The 20,555-nt window shown below is 46.7% G+C and overlaps 1 protein-coding gene, 1 long non-coding RNA gene and 1 pseudogene across 12 annotated transcripts in view; 2 read left to right on the forward strand and 1 right to left on the reverse strand.

The window, feature by feature from the left end:
• The window catches only part of LOC121498829, a 35,975-nt gene extending 25,624 nt beyond the window's left edge, over positions 1-10,351 (forward strand). The window contains exons 3-4 of the long non-coding RNA XR_005989922.1: positions 8,192-8,667; positions 10,294-10,351. This is a non-coding gene — a long non-coding RNA (uncharacterized LOC121498829). The remainder of the gene's footprint in view (positions 1-8,191; positions 8,668-10,293) is intronic.
• LOC121498826 overlaps positions 10,346-20,555 on the forward strand; it is a 57,586-nt gene continuing 47,376 nt past the window's right edge. For 7 of the 11 annotated variants that reach the window (XR_005989916.1, XR_005989917.1, XM_041769038.1 and 4 more), the window contains exons 1-3: positions 10,346-10,404; positions 17,043-17,143; positions 19,690-19,853. Coding sequence is in view for 5 of the 11 variants with exons in the window: in XM_041769038.1 (XP_041624972.1) it covers positions 17,047-17,143; positions 19,690-19,853 (261 nt within the window). In the remaining 6 variants the exon portion in view is untranslated. Of the gene's footprint in view, positions 10,405-17,042; positions 19,854-20,555 lie in introns of all 11 variants that reach the window. The other 4 variants (XR_005989918.1, XR_005989921.1, XR_005989919.1 and 1 more) reach the window with 1 other exon arrangement.
• Positions 12,467-15,670, reverse strand: LOC121498828 (annotated as a pseudogene).

Genomic DNA, 20,555 nt, shown 5'->3' on the forward strand with positions numbered 1-20,555 from the left:
TGCTTCGGGCTCATGGGTGGCCTCGATAGTACACCACAGGGTCTGTCTCTCCTGGCTAGCACGCACCTTAATGTCATTACATCTAGTAGAACAGATCATTTTGACTTGATATTTTGTAATGCCAAGGTTGGCATATCTACTATGCTTTTGTCATGAGGGACCCAGTCCAGGCTCTCCACATGAAGAGGTATTTGGTGGAAGTTTCTGTGCTTTGGACGTGATTGTCATCCTAGCTTCTGTTGAATGCTCTAGTCTCAAACCCCTCCTCAGATTCTCAAACCTCATCTGCTGGCTGGCCCTCAGCTGCCACTGAGACAGATTGGTTGGTCCTTCGTGGGTCTGTGTGATTTTTGCCACCTGAGGCTGATGGGTGGAATTCCCGGGGCCTCTGGCTCCTCTGGCCACTTCAGGCTTGGATGCAGTGGGCTGCTGGGGTCCTGGAATGGGTCTCTTGAACAGCTTCTGAGGGAGCTGGGCATTGTGACTCGGGGTTTGGAGGGAAGAGCCCCCAGTGTAATGAATCTGGGAGACAAGAGAGGGAAGTAGCTATGCAGCGGAATTTCCCCTCCTTCCTCCTTGAAGCAGCTGCCTTGAGCAGCTTCGATGCACAGCCTGTCTGGAGGCATCCCAGGTGGCTAAAGTCACTGCACCTGCTGAGCGGCCAGCTGTGTGTCTTTGAGGATTCTGGTAAAGCAGTGGCCAGTGTGATGACATGCTGTGGCTCTGTAACCTTCCTTGTCACACTTCTCCTTTCATGAACTCTCCCTGCCTCATGACTCTACCTTTCAAAGTAGGCCCTGTATTCAATATCCAGGCTCTATTTTCAGTGGAACCCAGGCTGAGATGTCTCTTTGTCTCCCCTGCCCACTTAGGATGCTGGTGACTGTGACAATACCAACAGCAAAGCCTAGACTTCTCCACCCAGTAGCTGACCTGTCCTGTCCTTCCCATCCTCATGGCAGTTGATAGAGCAAGGATGTCACATGACTTGGAAAACATGAATAATTGGCCAGGACTCATTTTGACTCATCCTGCAAAAGTCAGAAAACTGTCTTGAATAAAGAAATTGCTTACTTAGGGGATGAACCCAGGATCCACATGCCAGCTCATCACCACCAGGGCTGACTGACTTTGCTTGGCTGTAAATGTCAGGAAAAGGGTGTTGTTCAAATGTCAGGAAGAAGAGGGTGATTTTGTCAAGACTCCACCAATGGGTTGAGTCCCCTGTTGGCCGGGTCCCGTCTGCACAGATGTGAAATTGTGTTCTTGTGGAGACAAGGGTCCTTTAGGTGAAAAGTAGTAAATATTATCTTCCTTAAATGAGAGGTTGTTAGAATTGCTACTTAGGCTTTTGGCAACCCTGTCCCTCTACCCAAAAGTGAATCTGTATATTCTAGAGGAGGGGGAATCATTTAAATTTTGGAATCTGGAGCAAATCTCTCAGCAGCTGAACAAGAGCTGTAGAGGAGGGGAAGCTTCTAGCTCTTTTTGTATGGGGCCATAGATTGAGGGGAAAAAAATAAAATCAGTAAGTGCCAAAGTCTACTGCTAGGAGTTTGGTTATGGAAGTTAGGATACATAGGGTGATCGCTAGTGGAGGAAACTAGGTCAAGGTTCCTACCTTTTTGAACCCTTTCAATACTGGGGGGGGACTACTGTCTGTCTACAGGCCGAGGGGAAGGGCCTATCTCTTGAGTTAGGGGATAACCACAAAGAGAAAATGTCTCCCTTGTCAGCCAGGTGACTCTCAGGCTGTCCTGTGAGTTCTGCAATGTATGGTCACCTTGCACCAGCACTCCCCCACCACAATTTCCTTTATAAAGTGAGGATACTGTCCCCCCAGGTGGTCTCCAAGGTGATTTTTTTAAAAAAATTATTTTTATTTATTTATGATAGACATAGAGAGAGAGAGAGAGAGAGAGAGAGAAAGGCAGAGACACAGGCAGAGGGAGAAGCAGGCTCCATGCCGGGAGCCAGATGCAGGACTCCATCCCGGGACTCCAGGATCGCGCCCTGGGCTGAAGGCAGGCGCGAAACCGCTGAGCCACCCAGGGATCCCCCTCCAAGGTGGTTTTGATGAATGAAGGTTTCCTGGCCATTCATATGACTGTGTAAGTCCTGTGTTGACATGGTCTCAGGTCCTCCACTGGATTCCAGAGCAAGGGTAGGCATACTGCTGATGACTTGTGTTCTGACGTCAAGGTTACCGCTCTGAAAACTCCATGTGAGGGAAACGTCAGGGTGGAATGGTATCAAAACATTTTTCTTTTTTTCTTTCTTTTTTTTTTAACAAAACATTTTTCAAAAGGACTACATGGATCGGTTGGCCGCACAGATTCAGAAGTCCTGACGTGCCCCAGAAAGAGCACCCGAGTGTCTATGCATAGAGATAAGGTCAACCTGAGACAGAGACAGAGACAGGGAAGAGGGGAGGAAGAGGGAGAGGGCAAGAGGAGAGAGGGAGGAGGACGGGACGGAGGGAAAGATGGGAGGGAGGGAAAGAGAAACAGACAGACAGACAGATAGGATCTAATGCCTTTACCACAGAAACAAGCATGAGCAACACCAGGTTTTGTTTGTTCCCCAAGGGGCAAAGCTACGCTAACTCTCTGCCTCTTTACAATTCTGTTACAGTTCCCCATTGCCTCTCTGCACCCTGGTAGGAAAACTACGCAGCTAGAGCCGTGCAACTTTTTCTTGCTTATTCTCATTCATTGTTCCAAACAGTTTCTGTGACTATGTGAGGGACCATGTGAGCTGAGATAACCTCTCAAGTGGGGGGAAAAGCACCTATGATGTGGGCAAGGGGAGGTGCTGGGGCCCCTGGCTTGATCACACTTGCTGCACTTGGACAATCCACCAGGCACTGCACCCTCCGTGTGCACAGCAGTGGATAAGACAAGCGGGGAGCCCTGAGCTCATAAAGCTTCCATCCCCCCATCAGGCTTTCTCCTGAGGACACAATTACATATACTGTGTCAATGTTGAATGGATCTTTCTCATTTTTCATAGATAATTTGGAGGATCAATGTAGATTCCCTCCACTCAATAAACAAACATTTGTTGGCTACATACTATGTACCAGTGAACCTTCCCAGTGTTGGGATGAAAGGTCATATAAGACAGACTCTGTTCCGCCTCCTTGGAGCTCATGGGCTATAGGGTGGAAAGCAGAGATGGAACACATAATTGCAACTGGCATGGTAGGTGGTGTGAAGGACTATGGGATATCGAGGGACGCCCACAGGGGTATTTAACCGGAGGTCAGGGAGCAATTTCTGAAAGACTCATGTTGAAGGGGATTAGAGCTCGTTCTCAGTTATTTGAGTTTGGGAGATTTAATGCAGAGTAAAAATTGTAATCTCTCCTTTGACTTCACTGCTCCCACCTTGTCTGGATGCAGGTTGTCTCTTCAGGTGCAACCAGTTGCTGCTTTCCAGGGAGCTGGTCATCATTTAAATGTTAATATAAGCAAAACATTATTAGGAAGGTAACTTTGATGCAAATAAATATATGGAGTGTTCTAAAGCCAAATACTAATTATTTAAAAATAACCTGCCGGGTTCCATGACCCCTGCCCCTTTGTTATGAACATGGATGGTTGAGAACTGACTGCAAGATAACAATTTCTAGCAGCTAATTGATCTCTCCCATGGACCAATTTAAGTTTTATTATTCGTGCTTGATTCTTAAGAGAGAATTAACATTTTCCCAATTGCTTTGCTGTGCATCAAATGAATGATATCCTATGACATTCCGTGAAAGCATTTCTTCAACTCCAGCTTGAGATGCTAATGACTCGCTTCCTGGGACTGCTGGCTGGCTGATGCTGTGATGGCTAGGGACCCAATTGGGATAGTTTGTCAAATGGGGGAAAGGTAGCTAGAATTTGGGTGAGCGGGGATGGCAGGGCTATGAGCTCAATTAAAACCTGATACTTTGGACTAGCTTTGCTTTCCAAGAAGCAGCTAGAACAAGGAGTGCAGGCATCACCTTACCCAGTTGTAGATACTATGGAGAAGCTAAGTCCTTGGAAGGTTAGTAGCCAGGAGTTGAGCATCAGGAAATTCACAATCAATTGAGTTATTTGCATTTTATGCCAAAGCATGCATAAAGGTTTGGAAAACATGCACACCACAATTCACTGAAAAGAGTCCAAATAAAGTCAGGATAGAGGTGACCTCAATGAGCCATCAAGTTCTTGAGGTGTTTCTATAACCTAGATAACCATATCCTGATTTTGAAAGCTAATTTTTATCTTTTCCCCATCTAAACCATAGATGTTTCTGGAATCACATCCAAAGGACTTTCTGGAGCACAGATCAGGCTGCATCCCACCACTTGGTTCCACTTTCAGGCAGGATTGGCTGGGCCCTGACCAACACTGTGTCGGAAGGGGATATAAACCAGATCTGAAGCTGAAGTCCCAGGCTGTCCTGGGCTTCCAGAAGTTCTTGGTTTGGAAATAATTTTAATCTTTTTGTGACTCTGATTAAAGCTGTGGATTCTTTCTCCAGTAAAAGGCATATATACATAAAATGTTGCTTGGTCTCTTTAGGACAATATGAGCCTTGGATCTCATAGCCTTTGGCTATGAGATAAAATAGAGCCCAAATCGCTTTTATTCGGACTGGAATATTTTCATGTTGAATCTTGTTTGCTGTTGACCACAGGGGTCTCAAATCTTTTGTGGAGAGTTCTTGATCCATTCTATTCACTTTGATATTTGTGATTTCTAGTCACTCTTAGGTAGGTAATAAAGGCTCCTGTGGTCCCATTCAGTCCCAAACACAGTATCAAATAAATTCATAATATATTAACTCTGGTGTCATAACAATGAAAAAACCCCCACCTCTGACCTCGATTATTGTTAACCTCTTTCCCCCTCAAAACATGGAACAGGAGCTTGGGTCTCTTTGAGACTAGAGACCCAGAGTTCATTACCAGGCAAGGGTTTTGACTTGGCTTCTTTTTCCCCCCCGTGCATTCTGGTTTACTCTCCGTCATCTTGGCAGCTATGATTTCTGAGCCCTGGGGGTTGGAACAAAGTGAAAAAGAGGAAGAGGAAGGGAGGCAGGAACGATTCCATTGGAAGGTGCTGCCGGGAGCTGGCTTCAAGCTGGTGGTGATACCACTGCTTCTCTAGTTATAGGATTTAGCAGACTCCGTAAGAGTAAAAGGAAGTAAATTTTGGGTGGGTTTGGGGAATTATCACTTACTGTGGTTGAGGATCAGTGAGCTCCATGAGGAAAAGGACGTGGCCTATTTAATAGAGCTGAGCAACCGGGGAACTGACACTAGTCACTGTAAGCATTTCTAGATGGATGGGGGGAAAGCATAATGAGGAGGACTGTAGGCTTTGGCAAAATAAACTATGTCCAGACCTGCCTTTGCCCTTTGCCAGTTGTGGAACCGTGGTGAGTCCTTTCTTATTTCAGCAGTTGGTTTCCTAACTAGGAAAATGAGCATAATAACAACCTCTTGTGGCCGGTTTGGATCATCAGAGATGATGTTGATATGGTGTTGGACACTTAGTAGGCACTCAATGAATGGTAACTATTCAGATTATTTTGAAGACATACCTCAAGTCCCTTTGGCACAGAAGTCTCTGAGCATGGACATCCACACCCTGCCTCGGTCTGTAGCAAACATTTGACGTGGCCTCCAACACGTTGACCACTTTGAGGAGAAATGTGGTACTCAAGCTGAGGTTGGTTCCCCCCCACATGTGGTTTCTCAAAGTTCTAGTGTGTGGCTTAGGTCCTGGACCCCGCCCAGGCAGTATGCAACACACTGATGTCCCACGGGTGCTGCGTGGAGACAGAGGCGCCCTGCACACAGACTGAGGATCACGGAGTCAGACCCGCTGGGGCGGCGGGAGAAGATTGGGCCTGATGGGCTCCAACCCCACAGGCGGGGACTCACAGGTGGCCCTGGGGGCATGCACAGTGGCTCAGGTCCCAACCTGCTCCTCCAGCTGAGCTCTCCATTGGGGTGAGGTCAGAGCCCAGGTGTATGAGCCCCTGGTCCCGCACGCCACACGTGGAGAAAACTGCACCCTTAGCTTTGCGGGGAACCAGGCAGGACCTTCAGGAACCGTCACTGCCGTGACTTATTAGAGACATTTGCTCGGAACCATTTGTTCTGCGTGGCTCCCCTCTGCCCTGCTGACTTCCTCCCCTTCTGTCACCCCACAGTCTCTCACGACACCTGTGGCCCCAAAACCTTATTTTTGGACATTGTTTGCTCTTTGGTATTTGTTGGAAACTTCTTTCGTCTCCCCTTCAGGATGGATCTGAAATTCCGTGCACCCCTATTGTCAGAATTCAGAACATTGGATCTCATGAGTCAGAGGAGCTTGCAGAGAGAAGCGGTTTTAGCTTTTCCCTCCCTCTGTGGTCTTGTACCAGGTGAATTGTCCCTCCTGTGCGTGCTTCTCCTGTAGCACAAGTGCTCTGGTAGTGAGCAAGGTGTCTTGCTATGCATTTATTTATCTTTGATCTAGAAAAGAAGAAAGAAAGAAAGAAAGAAAGAAAGAAAGAAAGAAAGAAAGAAAGAAAGAAAGAAAGAAAAGAGAGAGAAAAACAAAAGAGAGAGAGAAACAAAAGGAGAGAAGGAAAATGAGAAAGCAAACAAGTAAGCAGGGAAAGGAAAATGTTTAGGGTTTGTTCTTGACCTGTTTGTTCCTCGAGGGAAAATACATTATACATTCTAAATAGACCATGGAGTGAGAAAAAAGGCCCAGATTGAGAGGTAGAACTCACTTTCCACAGAATTCAGACACACATCCTCTAGAAATGGTCCTGATCCACTGCAAGCCGTTTTGTCTATGACTCCCCAGCCTCTGTTCTAGCCAACAGCTGCTGGCAATTTTGCAATGAATTTCTCCTTTAATTAATCAATTGGGGTCCACATGGAGGAGGCCCGTATTTACTGTGTCAAAATTTTGACAAAGGCATGCATGCAAGGGAATCAGGCGTGCACAAAAAAAAAAATCCAATTTCTTTTTGACCGTATTCAAACAGTAATCAGAAAGCTGCGTACAAGCAACAAACAACTGCCTTTGCATAGGCAATTAGTGTGGCATTCCTTTAAAGGGGGGGCATGCTCTGGTTACCCGAGTAAACATAACAGTACTGACTGTAGGATCAAGAACAGGACGATGTGTTTAGGGAAGAGAAACCAAGTTCCTAAATCCAAGAAGCAGAGTAAGCGAGGGTCTGTCTGTCAAAGAATGAGGACCATGGAGGGAAGGAGGTCTGCCTGGATGTAAGCAGGAGCCTAAGCAGAAAACGTGCACTTGTTCCAGAAGCGCAGTTGACATGGGACGCTTGTGCTGACAGGGAGTGGAAGACAGTGGGGAACAGGGGGGACACGAAGCCCACATCCTGACATGCTCCAAGGCACATGGGATGCAGGACAGGTGTCAGGGGATTTGGTAGCCTCCTGGAAAAGCCAGATTTCATTGAAGGTAGGGGTGTTCAATGAGAGGGGTGGTCCGTGAGGACTCCAGGACACGTAAGTGTTTGTTAACAGGGGAAGGGCTTCCAGACGGAGCTTCTGCACCTTGGGATGGGCTGTGCTCCTCATTAGTTGCCACATGCCACTATCTGTGGCAATACATGTGTGTCAACCTGTAGGTCACTGGTACGCATGTGTCTAAGGTCTTCTCATGACTTTGTCGATCTTATTTACGAAAACAAAGTTTCCACAACCTCAACGCGTTCGCTCAGGCTAGAAATTTTCTCTAACCAAGATAACCATTTTTTTTTAAATCATAAGCTGTATTAAAACCAACAATGTGAAAAGGAAGAAAAAAATCACTAGAGAGGCCACAAGACACTCTCCAGGCAAATATTATCCGTATATAGATGAGAATTCTGAGCAAAATGCAAGAAGGCGCTCAGCGGCCAGATGGACTTGTGTAGCAGCTACCTGGATTTCCAGGGCTTGGCGATTTCATGGTTTCTACTTTTTCTAAGCCCTAGTCTCCAGTGTCAGGCAGTGATTGTGGCAGGGGGCACCTTCCGGCCACAGGGCGACAGGGGGAGGAGAGGCGCAGACTCCTGCCGGGGTATTTAGGGGACACGGCCCGCTGGGTGGGGTTTTATCTTTTTTTTTTTTTTCCTGCTTCATGTATTGTTTCTCCCTCGTTAGAAATGACACTGCTGACAGTGTTCTTTCTTGGCAGTTTACATGCCACAGAATATGCTGAAGTCGTCTGGCAGCTTCCATGATGAGGGTAATCATCCTCGCAGATGCCAGCCCTCGCGCACCTGCACCCGGCTCCTGCCCCCTCGCTTTGCTCCAGCTCCGCAGGCCGGACTGCTTGCTTGCACGCGAGTGTGCAGCCAGGGACTTGGGAAGAAGGATGGAGACTGAGGCTTTGCTCGCACACGAGCCCACGAGCCTCCTGGGCTGCCGGGGGTGCATGGAGGCTCCCATATGAAGAGTGATGATGCAATGTCCGGGGGCACAATGAGAAGACACGGACCCTTCGCCGGCTGGTGGCTCACACCTGAATCAGGGTCAGACCTGCAGGGTAGGAAGCACCTTCCCTGTGCCGGACCACCTCCTGCTTCTCGTGCAATGTTCTCCGGAATGCCACCCTAACATCTATCCCAGAGAGAGAGAGACAAGGTGCTGCTTGCACAGGGTCCACTGCACGTAAGCAGGAGCGACGGAGCATGTGGTGTGCCCCTCATCCAGGCACTGCCCCTCCAGCCAACCAGCCATGGAAAATGTCTGACATGAGCACGTATTTTCTATTGTTACAGAAAATATGTGCTCTAAGAATTAAGGGGGGGAGGGGATTGTTAGCCGAGTGACAGGTCGGAGGCCAGATCTGGGAGGAAAGGTGGGCTTTACAGAGGGATGGAGAAAGGGGGGTCATGGGACAGCTGTAGCTTTTAAATTCTTCCAGCTTATATGGGATGTGGTTGCGGTTAGGAACCCGTGTTAAGTCACAGGGGTCTCACTGAGATAGGATAGGGAGGGGCCGAGGTCTGGGTAGGTGTCGCTATGGAGTACATTTCCGTCCGAGCAGAGACAACTCGGATGGCAGGAGCAGACCTGAAATGAGAGAGAGAGAGAGAGAGAGAGAGAGACAGAGAGAGAGAGAGATGAGAGTGGGGCAGGGACCCATCACCCCAGAAAGGAGAAATCAGTTCCTGAAATATTAAGGGTTGAGATGTTGTTTGTAGAAGGCTCAGAACGTGACAACGGCGTTGGCAGGTGTAATTTCACCTGCTTAACGGCTGCGCAGGAGCTTAAACCAGAAGTACCTGTATGGGACCTCACAGCTGGAAGGCCACCCTGCAAAGACGTGACAGGACCAGTTCTGTTGTGAGGGCACCATGCGTCCCCCTCTTGGGTTCTATGACTTTATCTTTAATCTACATATATATATGATGTTATTTATTTATTCATGAGAGACCCAGAGAGAGGCAGAGAGACAAGCAGAGGGAGAAGCAGGCTCCATGCAGGGAGCCCGATGCGGGACTCGATCCCGGGACCCTGGGGTCACGTCCTGAGCTGAATGCTGATGCTCAACCTTGAGCCCCACCAGGGCCCCCAAACTCCCCATATATTCCTCTGTGCTACTTGGAACTGCTAAAAGTTGACTTGGCTATGTTGTTGTCTTACTTCAGTAAAGAATACTCTTCTCTGTTAGAAACACTAGAGAATAGGCTGAATGGTAGAGGCCTACTGGTGTTCTCTTTGGAAATGAAGTTCCTAGGCCTCTGCTCAAGCACCTGAAATCTCCCTGGCAGCTGTGTTTTACTTTCCCGTCCCACCACCCTGCATCTAATGAGCTGTCCCACCTGCAAAATTCTTCCTGTCGTCTTTCACACCTTTCTCCTCCTGTCGGTGCTCATGGCAACTTTCCTGTCTCAATCATCTCTGCCTCTCACCTGGATGCCAGCACATCCTCACTCATTCCCAGCACCACCATTCGAGCATTAAGGTGGGAAGCTGGGATTGTAACGATGCCACGAGACACAGCCCCTGCTTTAATTTATTTTTTTAAAGCTTTATTTATTTATCTGAGAAAGAGAGAGAGAGAGAGAGAGAGAGAGAGAGAGAGAGAGATCATATGTGGGGGGCTGAGGGGCAGACGGAAGAGTGAGTCTCAAGCAGATTCCTCGCTAAGTGTGGAACCCAACTCAACCCTGAGCCTAAACCAAGAGTCACACGCTTAACCGACTGTGCCATGCGGGCCTCCCAAAGCCCTTGCGTTTATTTATTTTTAAAAAATTTTTAATAAAGATTTTCTTTATTTCTTCATGACAGACACAGAGCGAGAGGCAGAGGGAGAAGCAGGTGAGACTCGATTCCAGGACCCCAGGACCACAACCTGAGCCAAAGGCAGACACTCAGCTGCTGAGCCCCCCGGGTGACCTTGTAAGTACTGTGTTTGGCCAAAGAAGCTGAGATGTTTCCAGCACTCAGAGGAGGGCCACCCAACCCAGGCAGGGGCTCAGGAGCAACTTTCTGGGGAAGGAAGGAAAGCCGTGCTAATCAGAGAAAGTAGGGTGGGAATGGATGACCCATGCCAAGGTTTGGGGGCATGAGTGAGCCTGACACGTTTGGGGAACTGGGGAGTTCTGAATACCATACCCCTAGGAGAGGGGCATGAGAGTAAGTAGCTAGGCAAGTAGGCACGACTGGGCTGTGTTGGGTCTGCATTCCATTCACTTGTCATTCAGTCGTTCATGGTTTTGAGTGTTGACTATGCACAAAGCAAGAGACTAAGCTTCCCTATGTTAAAGGAAGCTGAGAATAATTATAAAAATTTGTTGATGAGAAAGATCACAAGTGAGGTGTAGTTGGCCCTTGATGCAGAGAAGAGACAGGGGTTCGTGCTGACTAACGCATCGACCGGTGTCATCTTCATGCCCCTGCCGTCCTCAGGCTCCAGCCGCAGAACATGGTGTCACCGACGGTCTGCACCAAAATGTCAGGTTAATGTTCCCCTCCTTGGCTGAAAATATAAATGTAGGAAGGATGATAGGGCATTCAACAGTGAGGAAATGAGTCAGGGACTAAGTAGAAGCAAGCAGGATGGTTGAGCAATTTTCTTAAACGATATATGAAAGGAGAATCTTGAAAAGGAATAGGGTTTGACTTGACTTTATATTCAGAACTTATAAAAATGCCGGGCAACGTGCACTCAGCGGAGCATTAGTGCATTAGGAGCCATAATCTAGTTGAGTTTCTAAAGTAACTCCAACCAAGAAATGAAAAATGAGGGTGTTCGATTTCTGCAGAATCAATTTTTGAAAAAAAAAAAAGTAGTGAATAATGGATGCAATAGAATGGAATAACTGAATAATACAATGGGAAGGAATTAGGAACAAAAAACGGGAAAGAAATTGCTTGGAGATAATCTGATCCATGGCAAAGGGTTATAAACTATCATTTTTAGCAATAAAGGTACTTTGGGGCCAAGGAAAAGAATAAGAGAAATAAAAGGTAATTTAAGATGAAAAAGAGAGAGAGAGAGAGAAACATGTGAAATATTAAACACTTGGGCCATGCAATATTGAAAAGACAGAACAAAATTAAAATAATATTTAAACTTTGACAGTTTCCACTTAAAAAAAAAAAGTCCTGTTACCTCAGCCTGGCTCCCAGCTACTGACGCCGTCCCGGGGACCCTGGCTCCAAGCCCTGGGGACAGACGCGGGGTACAGGTAGCAGGCTCCCCTTTATCTCCCTCTTCAGGGAAGCTGCAGGTAGCCTTCACTTCTGCACCCACCGCTCCAGCCGAGCAGTGGGCTGAGATCCAGTGCTCCCAAGGCAGGGTAGCCAAGGTTCTGGAGACGAAACAATGAAGTGCATCCATGGAAGAATGACTAGAACAAGAGGTACGATCCGGTTCTTCTGGGACCTGGGTTCTGGTGCCAACAAAGTCTCTTGCCCCTTTGATCTTTCCTCTACCTCGACCTGGGTGTCAGCATGCCCTGGGAACTCGTTAGAACGCGCAGATTTATGAGGTTCCCATCCTGGACCTCTTGATTCTGGAGGCGGCCTAGAAATCTGAAGTGCGAGAACCTCGGTTCTGTTTCTTGAGCCAGTTTGTGTCCATCGTTCGTCCCTACCCGGGCCCAGGCCAGAGCGGGGCGCTTCGCCCATGGGCTCTTAGTGCTTGAAACGACCTCAGGGAGGATGTCCTTGCTGCTGCCCATTCTACAGAAGACGGGACGGAGGCTCCATTGAAGAAGGCACGTGTCCAACATCTCAGTGAGCATCAGTATAAGAGCTGGGGTTTGGATCCAGACCTGGCCAATGCCAAAATCTGTGCTCCTTTCTCTACACGTTGTTGTCTTCTCTGAGCACAACCTTTCCTTTTCTGTCTTTAAAAAGATTCTGTTTATGTATTTATTCATTTAGAGGAGCGGAGGGAGAGAGAAAGAGAGAGAGGGAAACTCAAGCTGAGCACGGAGTCCAACATGGGGCTCGATCTCACGGCCCTGAGATCATGACCTGAGTCAACACCAAGAGTTGGTCACTCAACCGATTGAGCCACCCAGGTGGCCCCACCACAGCCTTTTGTAATTTAATTTTCCATTGCATGGCCAACAATCTCTCCTGTAAGTCTCCTCTGTCCCACCTCAGAGTATATCTGCACGCATCTGCCCCTCATTGTGCTGCTTGGAGAGAGGGAAGGAGGTTCATTTCCAAGGTTGACTCTTCCATTCTGCTCTTCATCAAGATTCCTCTTCCTTCCTCACTGTCTGCCATTTTCTGCCTTTTCCTATCCTTTTTCTTCATTAGCCCTTCTCATCCCTTGGATCTCTCCCAAAAATGACTTGTCTCTTGCCTCTTTTTGCTTTTCTTCTTTTTTTTTTTTTTCCCCAAATCAGTATAGTTTTTATTGCATCTTTAAAGTATCACAAATAAGTCTGAAAAATCATCTGGCATCTTGCTGTTTCTGTAGCTCGACAACTCAGATCTTATTCACCACCCTGCTGAACTTTTCCTTTTTCAGAAACATAGATACCATCCCAAAATTTTCTGATATCCTTGTTTTAACAGTTGTCTTTTGCTGAGTCAAAGGAGCTGAGTTTGATACAAGTTCAATGTCATTTTCCTTTAAGAATTAATTCATCTTTTTGGGCTTGAGATACAGAACAAGCAACACCTGGTCTCTTCTGAACCCTGCAAATGTATTTTTCACCCAAGGAATTTCGGATTTCAAAAAGAGAACCATTCTCCTGGATAACAACATTGACGGGGAAGTGAGCACACACTGACCTCACCTTGTAATGGAAGCCCGGTGTAAAGCCCTTGATCATGTTCTGTGCGTGACTACAGACAGTGCAAACGGTAGCCACTTCTTTTCCATTTCCACATCATTTGTGAACTCAGAGCCTCTTCTTTTTCTTTCCAAGAAGACTGAGTTCTACATTGATGTGATTGAAGCCCCTTCGCAGCGTTCCTCTGGGGCCCGCCCTTCACGATCACAGTGCGTCCCTTCAGGGGGATGTCGACATTTTCTGGAATGGTGACGGTCTGATTGCTGAGAATGGTCTTCACTCTCACAGTAGATGCAGCAAAGGGAGAGCATCTCTTGCCCTTTTTTTCTTTAACCATCAGACTCTCCCTCATCTTCCCTTCTCGTCTCATATTCTCTCACTGGGAATGTCCCCTAGTCTCAGGATTTTTCCTTGGATGAGATCCAAATCGGAGTCTCCAGTCCTGACCTCTTTCTCACACTCCAGACCCATGGGTCAAGCTTCTTGCTGGACATCTTATCAACCTCAGCTCAGTGGGCCTAAAATGGATCTGATGGGTCCCTCCTCAGATCTGCCCTCCGTACTCTTCCCTCCCTTTCACATTCTCTATCCATTCAGTTCCTGTGACCTCATAGTTATTTAAAAAAAAATCCACCAGATTTGGTCCTCTTAGTTATATTCTCCAACTAAATTACAAGCTCTTTGAGGGAGGGACAGAATCTTATTTACTTATGTCTCTACACCTGGCTCATTGCTTTGATATTATAGCTGCTTCCGGGATGTTAAGTGGGTTTGTAGAGAAATTATGGGGAATAAAAAAGTAGCAATATTTTTATTCTCATAGGAAAAGGAGAGAAATAGCAGGCACTTGTAAAGGTAAGTTAAAATAATTTATTGACAGCCAAGGTGACTGTTAAAATGCTTGCTGAATTATTAGTCCCAGGGGAGCAAAAGGAGGGAGACCTGAAAGACTTAACAAATAATGAATCAAAGGATGGTCCCTGTAGCCTCCTGTTAAGAGGCAGAGATATTTCAACATCTCAAGAATCAAGTACTACAATCTTTTATGAGACTAGAAAATCATTGTAGGTCTCATAAATTTCCCTCTTCTCATTGTTCCAAAGGCTTAATTTAGGATGAGTCACTCCATAAATCTAGACAAAGATGACTAATGATTATAATAACAATATCATAAATTATATAGTGCTTTTCCTCCAAAGCAAAATGGTATCTAATTTATTCTCACAATATTCCTCATTGGTTGCTAAGACCAGGGACGATTATCTCTATTTTTTGGCAACCAGGGGATGGAGGTGGACATACCTGTTTATACTGGTAGCATGACATTTCCTGTGGCTGCATCTTCATGTCTAGCCAAGCTTACTCCGAGGGGATTAGGACTCCCTCCTCACCTTCGTCAGTCTCCAGGCCTTTGGTTTTTTTTTTTTGTTTTTTTTTTTTAGTCTCCAGGCCTTTGATTCATTTTCTTTCCTTCTAATGGTCACACCACATTCCCGACCTTCTGTAATAACATGTTTTAATTTACTCATTATCTAACTCATTGACCGGAAGCTCAGAGAACCTAGCCTAAGGGAACTAAAAAAGGTAAAAAAAAAAAAAAAAAACTATGCAAAATGAATTTTAATCAGTGTTTTGATAATAATTATAATACTAGTTAACTCCCTTCTTATAACGGATACTTAAAGTTATGGCAATTGCAGGTTCCCTTTTTGATATATTCATTTCAGATAGCCTGCGAATGCCAATGAGACAGGAAATATGCATGTGTTTACTATATCCTCAGTCACTCTTCAGCAGGTGATACAAGATAGTAAGCACATAGTTATTCTTTTTTGCTAGGTGACTTGGTTAAAGTCACAGATTCAGTAATGCTATGATAAAAGTTTTTGAGTCATTAAAATATCAATCCAAATCTTTTGATACTCTGTTATGTGGTCCGTAAGTGTGTTCTTTTGTTAAAATTAAAAAAAAAAAAACCTTTACAAACCTTTACCTCACAGATGAGTTAATCTATGAACAATGACTTTAAGAATACTGCCCTTTATCAGATGTCATTTGCAAAATATCTTCTCCCATTCCCTAGGTTGCCTTTTAGTTTTGCTGACTGTCTCCTTTGTTGTGCAGAAGGTTTTCATCTTGACGAAGTCCCAGTGGTTCATTTTTGCTTTTGATTCCTTTGCTTTTGGAGGCATGTCTTGTAAGAAGTTGCTGCAGCCGAGGTCAAAGAGGTTGCTGCCTGTGTTCTCCTCTAGGATTTTGATGGATTCCTGTCTCACAGTTAGGTCTTCCATCCATTTTGAGTTTATCTTTGTGTGTGCTGTAAGATTTACCCCTAAGATACAAATGCAATGATCCAAAGGGGCACCTGAACCCAATGTTCATAGTAGCAATATCCACAATAGCCAAACTGTGGAAAAGCCCAGATGTTCGTCGACAGAGGAATGGATAAAGAAGATGTGGTCTATATACACAATGGAATATTACTCAGCCATCAGAAATGATGAATACCTACTATTTACATCTACATGGATGGAACTGGAGGGTATTATACCTAGCAAAATAAGTCAATCAGAGAAAGACAGTTATATGGTTTTACTCATAGGTGGAATATAAGAAACAGTGCAAAGGACCATAAGGGAAGAGAGTGAAGACTGAATGGGAAGTCATGAGAGAGGGAGAGAAACCATGAGAGACTTAAAAAAAATTTTTAAGATTTTATTTATTTATTAATGAGAGACACAGAAAGAGAGGAAGAGACACAGGCAGAGGGAGAAGCAGGCTCCCTGTGGGGAGCCTGATGTGGGACTCGATCCCAGGACCCTGGGGTTACAACCTGAGCTGAAGACGGACACTCAACCACTGAGCCACCAGGTATCCTGAGACATTTTCAACTATAGAAAACAAACTGAGGGTTGCTGGAGGGGAGGTGAGTGGGCAGGTGGGGTAATTGGGTGATGGGCACGAAGGAGGGCACGTGATGTGATGAGGCACTGCATGTTGTTATATACAACTGGTGTATTATTGAACACTACATCTGAAACGAAGTATGTACTGTATGTTGGCTCATTGAATTTAAATTAGAAAAAGAATAATGCTTTGGTTTAAAAAAATATTTCTTTATGGATTCAAATTGCTTTGCATGTATTATTTTAAATGACTTCATAAGATGGTAACTAAAAGAGCAGTCCAATTCTTGTCTCTCCCTTCATAGATGGACTTGATAATTCATCCATTCATTTATTCTGCAAATATTTATTAATTGCCAAGTATATGCCAAGAACCCCCCGGTGTGCTGAATATATGGACGAACCACACTGTCCTTCTCCTTGAGGAGCTTAGAGCTTAAAATGAGACATGGATATGAAGCAAAGAGACACGTAGAGGGATGCATAACTGCAGAGTATAAGAAGTGTTATCAAGAAAAAGAATTGAGAGGGATGCAATGTACAACAAAGAGTCCAAGAAGGCATCTTTGAGAAAGACATTTGTTGTGGGATTAGAGGCTAAGAGTTAGGCTGAGCGGCTTGCACAGTAGCAGCTCGTGTGAACCACCAGCACGTAGCCAGGAACCTGAGCAGGCCGTGTGGCGCTGGTGGAAATAAGAGGGGAAGGGGTTGTGAAATGAGGCAGGGGAAAGGGCCGGGGATAGGGGTGCTGCCAGATGGTGCGTCATCTTGTTGTCCCTGCTAAGGATTTGAGATGGTGTTTTAAGTGCAAAAGGAAACTATTTAAGGGCTTAAGTGGAGGAGTAGAATCAATTTTTTTTTTTTATTTCAAAAGGACCATGCTGTCCATTCTGTGGGAGCAGAGGTTGGAGAGGTACAAGAGAGAAGGACCAATGAGGAAGCTCTCCAGTGAGTACTGGGGTGCTCACTGTAAAGGTAAGCAGATTTCAAATCTATTTTAGACTCAGACCCATAGGACTTAGTGATGAACTGGGTGGAGCCAGGGTGGGGGATAAAGGAGATTGAGATGCTCTAGGTCTCTGAGTCTCTGACTGTGACTATCTCTGAGCATCTCTGACTGTTGGAGCCAGAAGGAACCTTAGGCGCTACCTGACTCAAATCCCCATTTGAGGGCAAACAGAATTGAGGTTCCAAGACATGAGGTGATTGACACACACCAATAGTCATTGTATTGCAGGTAGAGAAATGAGTGCTCTTCAAGGTCCGAAGAATGAGCCAATGGAATTAAAATAGTCTACTTATATTTAATTCTTACCTCTAGAAAAATACCTGGAACAACTATTATGAGAAACCCGCCATTTACTCTATAGATATTTACAGTAGGTCTAAACATGCGGGAAAAAGTTCCCAGCAACTTTTCCTGTGGGCTTAAGTGACTCGTCAGGTGGGAGAGCCACCTCCTCATCTGGTCGGTTTCACAGGGCCAAGAATGCCGCAAAATCATTCCTTGAGGTTCAGTCCGAGTTTCTATTGTCCAAAGACAGACATTTGATTTTAGTTGGAAGTATAAAAGAAACCACTATTTCCTGATTTGCTCCTAAAAAAGAAAACAGGGAGCTTTTTCTTTGGGTGAAGTATATTCATGCATGCACATTTTTATTTTATTATTTTATTTTATTTTATTTTACTTTACTTTATTTTATTTTATTTTATTTTATTTTACTTTATTTTATTTTATTATTTTGTTTCTTTTCCCTGATGCAAAAAGAATTGACCCCGAGAAGTGAATCCTGCTCCTTAGCCCTGTTTGGGCAATGTGGCATATTCTTTGAAAGTTTGGTTATTTATAAAAATGAGTGATACTTGTGAGTTCAGTCTCTTAGGAGAATGGGGCTTATATTTAATGGTAATAATAAGTCTGTTTTAATGATGATAACCAATAGGTACAGATCCAGTCTATGTGCCTTGAGTCAGACAGTTCCCCGTGGTAAAGCTGAAGTTCAAGCCCAAGTCTGTCCTATTACAGAGCCTATTACAGAGCGGCCAAAGCCATCCTTCTGTGTGTTTGTTCACACCTTCACTACATGGCAAGCAGTCGTGGGCCAGGACTGTTCCAGAAGCTGGGATCCAGCAGTGACTAAAACAGATGAAAATCCTTGCTGATCATGAACTTACATTCTAATTTGGGGCAGAAAGGGATTAAAGATAAAGCATAATAAACAAGTAAAGCATAGAGTGTGCTGGAAAGCGATAACTGGCACGGAGAGAAACGTCTCTGGGTGAAAGGAGGTGGCTGCACTTTCAATGAGAAGGGTTGAAGAGGGCAACATGAAGAAGGTAGCATTGGAGCAAAGACTAAGCTCTGTGGCTATTGAAGGGAACAGCCTTCTAAGCAGAGGGAATAGCAAGGCGAAGGCTCTCCTTTAAGAGGTGCCTGGTATGTCTGAGGACCGGCAGGGGGGACCACTGTGGCAGTAGTGGAGGGAAGGAGTGGGGAAGGGTCTCCAGGGGCCAACGTGGGGCTGGGGAGGGTAGTAAATGTAGGCCGTGATGGAAGGCCACAGCGTCCTGCAGGGATTTCCAGGCCAAGGCACTTAAAAAAAAATAAAAGAAATCTTGTTTTGTCACACAATTGCAAGGTGAGCCTGGTGCACGTTGTGCTCTGCGCCTCCAAGAATTGGTTCACGACACTGGTTGCTGCTCTCTGGGAGCCACCGAGGAAGGAGGGCTGTCTCAGAAAGTCGGTTGTGTGGCTGACCTTGCGGTAGCCAAGGGTCAGAGAGCTTGTATTCAACCTTGCAACGAATCTGTAAATCCAGTTTTCTGGTGCTTCAGTGTTTCCCCAACTTGAATGTGCATAGAAATCACCTCTGCACACCTTATTTTTAAATGCAGGTTCTGATTCAGTGGGTCCGAGGCGCAAGCCATGAGGCTGCATTTCTAACGAGCTGCCTGGGGAGGAGCGGGTGCTGTGGCCCGGGGTCGGGACCTGGAGAAACAGGGCCTTAGGCTCCGCCGCAGACCTCCCGGGGCCTCCTCGCGTTCTAATTGGGCTCTCGGTCCAAACCCGGGGTCCACCGGGTCCCAGACTGTTGTCCTCATTTACAAATGAAGGACTCGGAGCTCCGGGGGCTGTGATGACCTGGCCAGAGGCCGTGTGGCCCCACGGCAGAGGCGTGACTTGCATGTTGTTCCCTGGCTCTTCCCAACAGCTGCCCTGGTGGCTTTTAAGGTCTAATGCGTAAAGGTGCGCTAATGAAGGCTTTCGGCTGGTGCATGTGGTGTGCGCTGGTGCACACACGCGCTCTCTCTCCTCACACACATCCACACACGCGGTGGGGGGGCGAGGGGGTGCGGGAGCTCCTCTGCAGCTGCAGCTCCCAGAGGCCCGCCTTGGCAGTGGGGCATCACAGCACGCCCTGGAAGTGCTCCCCCCCAGCTGGCCCGCACCCCGGGTGGGGGGACGGCTCCCTCACACCCACTTTGCTCGCAAGCTAAACTGCGTTTCTTCCACCTCCGAGATGAGATGGAAAGTACTCCTCTCGCCAAGGACAGCCCGGCTCTCAGAAACCATGCACCGTGGCCCCACACCAGGCCCCAGCTTCCTGCGACCAGCAGAAATCTTGAAGCATTTCCAGCCGGACCCTGGGAGAGGTGGACCTGTTTCGGAGCCACAGGATTCCAGGTTAGAGAAGTGTGTCCCCCACGTGCTTCCCAAACGCCGCAGCAGCTGTTCGGAGGCCCCCACCTCCCTGGGTGAGCCCTGGCGGCCTGCTCAGGCCGGCCCTCGGGGAGGCCCTCAGCACCCACCACCCCCACGCTGAGAGCTGGGCGCAGGGACCCACGGGACTCACGCCTGCCCGGCTGCTCCCACTCAAGCTTTGCTGTGCACTTTTTATTAATGTTTAAAAAATCGTGCTGCCTCTCAGCTTTTCCTGCAGATGATGGTCAGAGGGGAGCTCCCGCCTCCACCATCTAGAGCCCCCTGCTCCCCAGTGGGAGACACTGAGGTCCTTGGTGGCCGCGCTGCCCCCTTCCCTCTGCCCGACTGTCCAGGCTGAAGACCTCTGCCCATGTCCCGTGCGTTCCCCAAAACCCTCCTGGGACCCACCGGGGTACGGGGCTGCTGGCCCTCCCCGCTCCTGGAACACTCAGTGTCGTCACTCATCATGAGCCCTAACCCTGTGCGTCTGGGACGTTGTGGTGACAATGGTGCCAGCAGCGTGGACAGTGGGATTACCCTTCACTCACACGGCGCTCAGCACTTTGTGCAAATCCTCCCCTTTATGCTCAAGAAGAACCTCATAAAATTGGTATTATTGTCCCCATTTAAAGATAAGGAAATCAAGGTATGGAGAAATTAGGGTTTGCCCGAGGTCACACAGCT

This window comes from Vulpes lagopus, chromosome 9, assembly GCF_018345385.1.
Source record: "Vulpes lagopus strain Blue_001 chromosome 9, ASM1834538v1, whole genome shotgun sequence".
NCBI classification, from domain to species: domain Eukaryota; kingdom Metazoa; phylum Chordata; class Mammalia; order Carnivora; family Canidae; genus Vulpes; species Vulpes lagopus.